Below are 11058 nucleotides of genomic sequence, written 5' to 3' on the forward strand. Positions count from 1 at the left end.
TTAAGGACACTGGAAAAGAGTCCTCTTTTCCGGAAAAGAGTCCTCTTTTCCAGAAAAGAGTCCTCTTTTCCCTACTAGGACACTTAAACTGTGTCCTTAAAAGTCCAAATCAAGTGTCCTCGTATACAATAGAGGACACATTTTTCTTGATATGAGAACACATTTTATGTGTCCTCTATTGTATACGAGGACACTTGATTTGGACTTTTAAGGACACAGTTTAAGTGTTCTAGTAGGGAAAAGAGGACTCTTTTCCAGTGTCCTTGTATATGACTTACAATGACTGCTGGATAGAGGACTCTTTTTTAGAGAGTCCTTAAATGTATTAGAGGACTCTTTTCCAGTGTCCTTATATGTAGTTTTTGTAGTAGTGCAAGCGTAGCCCCACCGCCACGACATCCTATGCTCTCATGTTCGGTCACGACGCGATATTACCCTTGGAGATCAAAGTCCAGTCTCTGCGGGTCCAAGACCAACATCATCTAATTGGCGAAGATTATGTCCAGGCCAAGTGGCAAGAGCATGAAGATATTAGCGAGAAGCGATTAGAGGCTTTGGACAGTTTAGTGATTGAAAAGCAACGCGTCGCTCGCGCCTACGACAAGCGGACGCGCGACCGCAGCTATAAGGAGGGTGAACTCATTTGGAAGGCAGTTTTGCAGTTAGGTGAGAAATTGGCCGGTCGTGGAAAATGGACACCGCGATGGGAAGGGCCCTTTGTCATTCACAAGATTTTGGAAAAAGGGGCCTTTCACCTTAAAGATTTGGACGGCGATATTCACAGAACCCTATCAATGGTCGTTTTCTAAAGAAATACTACCTCAGTGTTTGGGAATTTGAAGATCCACCTGATATCCCGGCCACCGGGACAGGGGGGCAACCATAGTCTTTCTCTGCTCGCGTCCTCATCTTCGTCTGGGCCTCCTTCGTGGCCCCACTCAAATGTACTCGCTTCGCCTAGCAAGACTAGGGGCAACAACTATACATATGGGCTTTGTTTTCGCGGCCCTTTGACAAAAGGTACAAATTTTTGGGCTTTGTTTTCGCTTTTCACAACTCTTATTCTTATTCTTTTTTGACAACGAGTGTTAAAAATATATGTGACAAGGCCTATACCAGAGGCTTTATATTATACATTAGAAGATTGAAAGTGGCAAAATATTATTGTATTCATAAAGTAGCTTTGCGGCCAAAAGCAATATAGTACATTCGCAAGATACAATTGCAAAACTACAAATTCTAAAACCAAGCTTTCAAGTCTTCTGGATCTTCTTTCAAGAGGAGCTCAGCGATTGGCCTTTGTCTCTTCACCCTTCTCTCTTTGAACCTTGGCAGCCACTATCGTCTGTACTCGAAGGATGGGAAGGGAAGCGCTCGCGTTCATCCCAACCCTTCCAGTTGTCCATCCTTCAGGCCAAAGGCCTCATTAAAGATGGACATCAGAGGTTAGCGAAGCCAAGTTGCCCCATTCATCTTAGGGGCGAAACGGAAGTTCGGTCCGTCAAGCCCAGGAAGTGGGGCATCGAAGAAGAGCGTCTCCCACGCTTTTCCGGCATGCTCCGCGCAAGGGAACCTCAAGAGGATGAATCCCCAGAAGGTGGTATCCCGTGCTAGGAGCTCCTCGTGTTCTTCAACCTATCCAAAGCCTGGGAGGTCCATCCAGGCTTTCAGAAGCCAAAGACACACGGCTGGCCTGAGATTAAGCCATAAAGCCTATCTCAGGCTTGAGATTTCGCCATAAGGCCTAAGATCTAGAGGCTAGAGGTGAGGTCGTGGGGAGAAGATTTTTGGAAAAGAAGGAAGAGAAGTAGGGCTTGCAAGGCCATTTCTGGGTAAGCCATGGTTCTGATTTTCTCATCCCCAAATGTAGATACCTCTACTAGCAAGGCTATTTTCTACATCACCAAGCATAAGTAACACCCTCTTGGGGGGGCCCACAAGCCATGGTGGGACCCAACCGAGACATGCATCCCATAGCCCGATGTCCAAGCTACGCCACGGTAGTCGGAAGAGGCCAATACCTCACCGGGAAGCCACCTTCCCGGCCTTGCCAAGTTGCCTCCATAATAGGCATTTCTACACTAGAATAGTGGTTTTAGCATCCCACATTGGAAAACATGTAAAGGAAGGAGCCTCCATCCCCTATAAAAGGAGACTCCTCCCACTTAAACATCCATCCCATTACATCTCTTGTAATCCCTTTGGGCCGCAAGGCCCAACACACACTAGTTAAGCTTTCAAGTTGACGTAGTCTCCCGCTAAGGCGGGAGACGAACCACTATATTTCTTGTGTCTCTCTCCCTTTCTCTCTTACTCTCTATTTTTAACGTTAAATAGACCTCTCGGTCACAAACATTAACACCAAAGTACATGTATATATAGGGCCAATCTGAGTGGCCTCGGCCCTTGGATGGACGGTTGAAGGGTGATCAACGCCATTAATAAAAGTAAATGCTGAGATCTCGGAAATGAAGGAAAATTAAAGACGCGTGGGGAACGGAACGGTCTTCAAGGAGATAACCGCTCAGTTTCTAGATTATCTGTTCTGAACCGTTCTAATTTGCAATTAAGATGGATTTAAAGATATTGACGAGTACGAAGACACAAGCGCATTTTGGGCCAGTAAGTGGGCTAAATAAATAATACTATTACTGGACTAATTTAAATTACAAAAAAAAAAAAAAATTATGGGCCTACTGCTAGAGGCCTAAAGCCCCTGGACCGCGTAAGTCAAGCAAAGAAGATGATCGTCCAGATGGAAGCCAGCTTGGATAGCGTCATGTTCGGCTTGCTGGGCCGCTCCATGGGCCTGATCCAAATTTTGAGATAGCACCTCAGAAGCGGCTAGGGGTTGCTCCAATTGGGCTTCTTCATGAGCGATTCTAGCCCTCACGGTGGCCAATTGGGCCTGAAGATCCCGGATCTGAGATTTGAGGTGTTTCTCCTCGAGCTCCAAATCTCTGAGGGAAACGGCCTGTTCCCCCAAAGAATCTCGCAGAGCGTCCATCTGTTGGACGCGGGCTTGGTAATGTGTCTAGGCCTGTCTGACCCACTCTTCCGAGGCCGCTTTGCGCCTGCACCACTTTGGATGGTCACCCCGCAGTTTGTCTGTGGCGAGGAATTGAGCTTCAGAAATGGCGCGTTTGCGGCGAAGTACTCTGAGATATTCTAAAGCTCACGCGGATGAGCCAGGCGCTAGTAAGTCATGACCCATGAGTAGGCGAAAACTTTCCCTTGCATCCTCCACGACGCCAGGAGGAGTTATTTCAAGGACGCGAGCTAGCCGCTCTGATCTGGAAGGCTCGGCATAAGGCGTTGGTGGCGGAACAGGAGCAACAACGACAGGGACCTCAAGAGGCTCCGCGACCGGACCTACCACCTCAGGTACCAGTTGAGGATCCACTTCTGCTGCTACCTCATGAACTTGGGGGGCATAGGAGGCAGGATCGCTATCGGCTTCATCCACCAGGTTTGGGTCAATATAACCCTCGCCAGCGTTCTCCTCAGCGGTTATTGCTACCTCCTCATTTCGGACAGGGCTTTGACCCTGAGGGAAGAATTTCAAAAGTCAAGGAAATCTAAGTTAAGCGAACTAGGGCAAGTGGTAAGTTTGGGATAAAAGGTACCTCATCAGCAGGTGGCGCTGGGGCGGTAATGGGAACATCCTGGGCAATGACTGTGGGGACCGACATGTCTGTCTCTGCCTGTTCTTGGTCACCCATGACAGCATCAGGAGTATAGTCAAGCACTACTTGCTCTAAAATTCCAGTCCTTAGTGGTTCCTCGTTGGGAGCGTCAGGAGGAGGGATCCTTTCCTCAGCCTCAGGAAAACTGTCGTCGATTATCTAGACCGACACCGGGGACGACGATGGAGGTTCTGCAGCATGGACTTGATGCTGGGAGCGATTGGGCTTGAGGGCCTTTGGGCCTGTGAAGAGGCCGCTTCCACCCCAGTATTAGAAGGGCCTTCCCCACTCTGCCTCGAAGGGCTCGTAGTCCTATGACGAACCTGTAAGTGAGAAACATTATAGGTTGAAGAGAGGAACAAAGCAACAACTTTATTACTCATTGAAATTACAAAAATACCAGTTGATAGGCGAGTGGTTCATCGTCCTCCCAGGGGTCGCTCCAAGAGTCAGAACGACTGCATTTGCGGGCCAGAGCGGCAGTGACCTGGTGAGAATTGGGAATCAAATTGATACCGTGAAGGGTGTCAAAGCTAAAAATAAAGACAAGTTATGTAAAGTGTCTTACCTCTTCAGGATCTTTGTCGTCAAAAGAGTCTGCGACATCAGGTTCCACCGCTACAACTTTTTGCTTTGCGGCCTGACCTGTGGAGGCTGAGGAAGTATCGGCAGGCTGACCGCCAGACGGTGGTGCACCCCTGATTCTCAGATTTATCCGTTGAAACAAAGTATAAAGTATCGGTTAGGACAATGAAGGTAAGAGGGCTGAAGTTTATTAAGACAGAAAAGAAGTTACCTCTTGTGTTGGTTCGCGGATGATAATGCCGGCTTGAGCGGGTCGCGGAGCTTGCACAGGTCGCGGTGGTTGTGCTTCGCAGTCAGGGAAGCGAGCGAGTATTTATGAGTCAGTCGCGAAGGGGTAGGCCAAGTGGCGAAACATTGTCGAGAAGAGTTCATCATCTGGTAGAGTCCAGCAGTTAACGAAAACTTCTTCCTACCAGCGTTCATAATCCTCGGCGACTCCGTCGAAGGGACGGAGTTCGTCAGCCCAGTTGGGGAGGTTGATTAAGGAGAGCATGCTCTGGGCTGGAGGAGGCCCAGTAGGGGGGCCAATCCTTCGCCATGAAGTGTTGTAGTTTCAGGCATCATAGAGAGGAAAAGGGACCAATTGGGCTAACCCAAGTTGGTGAGCGAAGTGATTGGGGGCGTAGAGCTCGTAACTGATGTCGTCGGCCGCGAGCCTGATATCTGAGCAGAAGATCGCGCGGCGGAAAGCCAAACTCGCGCGATCGCTATAATCTGGGTCCCCAGGCAGGAATCCTTGTTCGAGAAGAGGCGGGAATTTTCTGTTGAGAACCAGATCCGAGTCTAGTATCTCATCCAGGAGGTACAGGTATGAAAAAGACTCAGAATAAGGAGGGGAGGTGTACCTTTCCTCGCGGCAGAGCCACTGACCCAGAAACGCATCAGCCGGTGGGAAGTTTGGAATGTCTAATCGGCGGAAGTGAGGGAAGTAGACTTGAAGCCAGAAGTCTAGGATCCAGAAAGGGCTAGAAATGCCAACTTCGAAAGGATGCATGGTGGCTTGATAGAGGGCACGGTACAGCGAGCCCAGTACGGTTGTCCAAGGTTGACGCGACGGCCGTTGTAAAGGGCGGTAGCTAGAGAAGCCCAAGGACCAGTGGGTTTGTTAGAGGAAGTGTAGAAAATAAACTTGCAAAGCCAGTACTCCAGAAAGGCGATGCCACCAGTCGTGTTACGCTCCTTGCAATAGTGTGTTCGCCACTGAGGGTAAGAGCGGTTGTGGTGGCCGCGACCGGTTTGAACCATTCGCAAAGGGAATTCGACTGCGTCAAATTGCCCGTGCACATAAGGCTCGTCATCAATAGCAAGCCCTGTAATGGTGAGGATGTCCAGCAATGTTACACTCATCTGACCAAATCTGAAGTCGAAGGTGTTGCTGGCGGTGTTCCAAAAGTAGAGGATGGCGGCCAGGGGCCAGCGATTGCCGCCGCTGGGGAGTTGAAAGCACAAATCGATGGTGTGGGTAATGCCTACGGCATTCCAGCGAGCCAGATCTCTTTCTTGAACCTCGTGGTACCAGGCGAGTTCTTCTGTGCTGATCGAGGGCCAAAATCCTATTTTGGCTTTGTACTAACGTTGGCCCCAACTACTAAATCTCCAGGAGTCCTTCGGAGGATTGGAATGGGGCGACGAATAGGCAGGCCGTATAAGGCCATGGCATCCTTTGGGATGGCATCTTGCGGAGTAGGACCTAATCCGGCTTGAGAATTGGGAAAACTAAGTAACAGGGGCCTCTGGATGGTGGTTCGAGCGAAGCATCGCGCACCAATGCCGGTTCCCCAGGCGTGGGCGGCTTCTTCGTTGATTTCTTCCTCCTGATCGATAACTATTTTCTTCTGTGGAGCCATTTCTAGGTTTTGAGGAAGGAAGTGTAGGGGGAGGGACTGTTCTGGGTTTAGCAAAGAGACTAAAAGAGTTTCTGATGTCACAGACTTGTGCGACATGATTTAAATAGAGGATTTTGTGAGGGAAATGATGCGACGAAAAGACGTTTAGCAGTTGGGCAGACACAAACCCGCATTTATGGCCATGTTTCTGTCATAAGTCGTGTCGCTTAAGTCCTCTTCGATCAGTTATACATTCACGGGCCTGATCTTGAGGCCTGGGGGGCAATGTTTGAGCCCAAAAGTATTTTTGGCAAGATCCCTTAAGGGGGTTTAGCGTAGCAGGCCGATACCTGCGACCTAAAATTTAGTCTACTTGGGTTTGGGTTACAGCTTCGCCCATTCCGAGATCCATAAGGAAAACAAGCCCTTATAGGAATCAAGTAGCAGAGACCAATTAGGAATCTCCAGTCAAATAATCCTTCTATGGCACGGAACAGTCAAAACCCTAGATATAAATACCGGGGTTCAAGGATACAAGACTCACAACTCTCCAATCAATCTAAACGATTATCAAAGTCTCTCCGGAGCAAACCTACCTTCAACCTAGTTGAAAACCAGCGAAGCAAGGGTAATGCCCTCGCAACCCAGCTAAGCTAAAGTCACGCTTTAGCAAAACCCGTGCTTTCTCCTACTTCTCGGTGATTGCTCTGCTTAACCTACAACTTTAAGTATCGACTCGGTGACGCAAGAGATCACACCATAAGTCCTTACCAGTAAGGCAAGAAGTCCTTTTCCGAAAGGCATAGAAAAGAACCTGGTGACAAGGTTGGTGCTTTCCTTGTCCACAGCGTTTGATCAGAAAGTCAGGTCAAGGGACACCCCGACAACTGCACCCCATGGTACTGGCACGCCTGCGCACTCAAAAGAGATTGTTTGCACGCCAGACTGGTTTTGGAGCCAAACAGAAGTAATTCCAGTAGATGATAGTACCGACTGTTCCCCAGTCACCTTCATGTAAGTCACAGCCTTGAATGTTGTTGGAGCTGACATTGGAAATGTGGTGTGGTTTGTGGGTGAACATTTCGTGAAACTTTGGAGCAGAAGCCTTGATTTCTACATCTGTCTCTATCTTACCAGTCAAAACCATTTTCACTAGAAACCTGCTTTGGAACTGAAAGAAACAATCAAATAGCAAGTTATAGGAACAAGGTAGTGCAGTAGTACTAATAATGTTGAAGAAAACTTCTCATTACCATACACTTATATAGAAGAGGGCATGAATTATGTTTGGCTTCAATTTTGTTGCAGCTGGTCAACAGTCTCTTTTCTGCGCGGGCGTGCCAGCACCGTTCGGGTGCGGTCGTCGGGGGTATCCCTTGACCTGACTTCTATCAAGCGATTGTAGATGAGGAGAGCACCAACCTCGTCGTGGGATTCTTTCTACCTCGTGGCGAGGACTTTTGCTGAGCTTCTTGAAAATCACAATCGATACTCGATGTTGTAGATCGAGCAGAGCGAGAACCACTGGGAAATAGAGAGAACTTGCTAAAGCGTGACTTTAGCTTGGCTGGTTTGCGAGGGCGTTACCCTTGCTTGGCTGGTTCCGTAACCGTTGTGGTCGCTGCACTATCGTCGGCTCCCGAGGAGACTAGGACCGAAGTACGTTGACAGAGGGTTTGGTGGCACTGAAAGTCGGCTTCTGAGAAGACTAGGACTAGGAGTGTGATCACCGATAAGAGAAAAAGAAGGAGAGGAGTTGCTCTTAGAGAGGTTGCTCTAGAGAGAACTTAGATCATCTTAGAGATGTTTGTTGAATTGTCTTGTTGTTGTTCTCTTGGATACTTGTTGTAGCCTCTATATATAGGCTACCAAGCAACACTATTTGGCCTTAAACAACTCATAATGGGTTAGGTTTTAGCACTTAAACATTAATGGAATGTTAGGTTTAAGCACTTAAAACACTAATGGAATGTTAGGTTTAAGCACTTAAACACTAATGGAATGTTAGGTTTAAGCACTTACTGCTCCAATTTTTCTGCAGCTATATCTCCACCAAGAGCTCAAAATGGGCCTTCGACCTCTTCACATCAAATGATCCACAATGAGTGTAGATCATTGTGGCAAATTTTCAGAGCTTTCTTCCATGTGGTTGGGCCGGAAACGCTGCTGGACCTCTTACAGGTCCAGTTTTCCAGTTTTGCTTCTGCAGAAAATTGGACTGATTGTTTGAAGGCCTTCCACTCAAAACTAGCTCTGGCACTCTTCATACGAAATGATTCTTGGGCTGTCTAGAATGGATCTGCAGAGTTTCAGCTCATTTCGAGTTCATTTGGTCAGTCTGCCACCCCTCCTTCCTTATTTAGCTCGGTTTCTCCTAGCCGAAGTAGGAAAATGTGCTAAAGTTGACTTTTCATTTCCATGCTTCCATCATTTCCTTTTCTTGCAGCTCGCATAATCTTCCATAGTAGGCTTTATTGAGCCTCTAAATAATATATTTCGAAGTTGTTGACAATATATAGCTTGAGCCACTGACTTTGGCTCAATTTCTCCAAGACACGCTTTGTCAGGCCAAAATGCTCATTTTGGGTCCAAACAAATTATATTAAGAATAAATCACATTATCAATATATTTCCACTGTTTTTTTCTTTGACCTCTTTTTTAATGATATTACCTACCATGCATATAGAAATGTCTCGAACCAATGAGCCCCCGAAACCTAGCTATTTTCTTTTCCGACAAAAGCAACCAACCAATGTCCAAGGACTTTTGATCTGTTTACCATTATGATTAAAAAGCAAAGAGTGAATGCATGAAATGCTAAAATCTCATAGTCATAGCAGAAAGCTCGAACAGTAAGCATTAATGGTGGAAATCCTAACCTGAAGAAGAAGAAGAAGAAAGCTAGAGAGAAAACGAAGAAGGGCAACTGATATAGAAGCTTGGTAATTTTACAAAATGATCGTAACTAATACAAGTATAAAGAGAGTAGCTATTTATACTAGAAGATAACAGAAAATCATTGCAGCTAAGCAAACATATGCAGATCACGCCACGTGTCCTTCATGATGCGGTCAAGATTAATAGTCCATGCAACTTAGCAAACTTGGTCAGCTTGAGGTTGAGTCGTGCAATAAGTGTGAGCTTGTGGAGCTATTGTCGAGTTGTCCTGATTAAACCACGTACACATTGATATTGAACTCATTAGCCTTGCTAGGCACACCATCACCATGTACACTAGGCATAGTAGGCACCGGGCTGGGCTTTGACCAAGTCAACAAAACTTAGGGCCGGGCCGGGCCGGGCCGAGGCTTCAATATGTAAACCCTTACCCTCCCTTAAGGCCCATTTCGCAAGGGTCGAAAGGGCCGGGCCGGGCCTTTCTCTGTTTAACACTTTTTAACTCAAACTCTCAAAGTGAAATCTAAACAAGGAATAACATCAAATTTCAATCACTGAATGTCTTCAATATTGTAGTCTAAAATCTCCATATCATCAATTACAATATTACATAAACTTTACTAAATGATGTAGCCTACATCAGTCCAAGAAAAAAATAGTAGGAAAGGTGTCATTCTTGAAGACTTCCGTGGTCAAGATCCAATAATCCTCTCTTCCCATGAGTCTGTTAAAACACAATACAAAAATATGTTAAAAAACAATACATTAAACCATCTATAAACCATCTACAGCAGACCATCATTACTTATGCACATAAACCCATCTAAAGTAAATCATGCACGGCAGACAATACATATTGTAGATACCTTTACTAGCAAGGCTATTTGCTACATCACCAAGCATAAGTAACACCCTCTTTGGGACACCCACAAGCCATGGTGAGGCCCAACCGCTACTTGCATCTTGTAGCCCTATGTTCAAGCTACGCCACGGTATCCGGAAGTGGCAAATTCGTCGCCGGGAAGCCACCTTCCCGGCCTTGCCAACATGCCCTCACAAACTAGGCTTTCTACACTAGAATAGTTATCTTTGCTTGTCCCACATCAAAAATCATGTAAAGGAGAAGCATTCCTTCACCTATAAAAGGAATGCCTCCTCCCACAACTCAAACCATCCCATTACATCTTTTGTAATCCCTTTGGGCCGCAAGGCTCGAACACACTAGTGTACCATTCAAGTGGACGTAGTTTCCCGCTAAGGCGGGAGATGAACCACTATACATCTCGTGTCACTCTCTCTCTCTCTCTCTAAAGTTAACTAGAGACCCCTCGGTCACTAACGTTAACACATATCATGATTCATGAGTTGTTCAACATCATTCATGAAAATAAGCTTCTTATTTTACTGTCCCTTCATTCTGAGTTCATATGGGCAGTTCATGACAACATATTATTCCCACAATATTTCAGTTCATGATAGACTAACCCACTGTCCCACTCCATACAAATTGGCTAGTAATTCATTTTTCAACCACCAAATATAAAGAAATTTGCACGGAACAGAAAAAAGAATAAACGCTAAACTCACCATATTAGTCTTATTCTATTGCCGGCATCTGAGAGCTAAACCCAACCACAGAGTCTTCTTCTTAAAATATGGGAGTCTTCTTCTTCCGTCTCTCTCTCTCTCAACCCAAACAGATAACCAGAAAACACCAACAAGTAGGTCATCAAATTTGAACCGTAACTAGAAAAATTCTCTGTAAAACCAAAGGAAATGTTAAATTGAGTAGCTAATTGGCGTACCTAGACAAACAACCGGGTTATTTCACTACCCACAATTGTGAAACTCGAAAGCTTCAGTCTTTATTCTCCAATCTCCATCATCATGCTACCCAGAAGCAAAAGCTTCAGTCTTTATTCTCGACTGCTTGCGTAAAGGCGTCGGGGAAGGGCGGCAACTGGATCTCGGGATCGGCGGAGGGCGGTGACTGGGCCTCGGAGTCGGCGAAAGGCTGCGATGGGTTGGACTGCAGGCGGAGGAGGATAGCCTTAGGGGTCGG

At 46.5% G+C, this 11058-nt stretch overlaps 1 protein-coding gene across 1 annotated transcript; it reads right to left on the bottom strand.

Annotated features, from left to right (window-relative positions):
• Nucleotides 1–7016: 7016 nt before the first annotated feature.
• Nucleotides 7017–7316, bottom strand: LOC133709215 (MLP-like protein 28). Its single transcript, XM_062134878.1, has one exon. The coding sequence runs from the start codon at nucleotides 7242–7244 to the stop codon at nucleotides 7017–7019; it is 228 nt and encodes a 75-aa protein (XP_061990862.1). The 5' UTR covers nucleotides 7245–7316.
• Between the last annotated feature and the right edge of the window lie 3742 nt (nucleotides 7317–11058).

The sequence above is a fragment of the Rosa rugosa genome, chromosome 5 (genome assembly GCF_958449725.1).
Source record: "Rosa rugosa chromosome 5, drRosRugo1.1, whole genome shotgun sequence".
NCBI lineage: Eukaryota > Viridiplantae > Streptophyta > Magnoliopsida > Rosales > Rosaceae > Rosa > Rosa rugosa.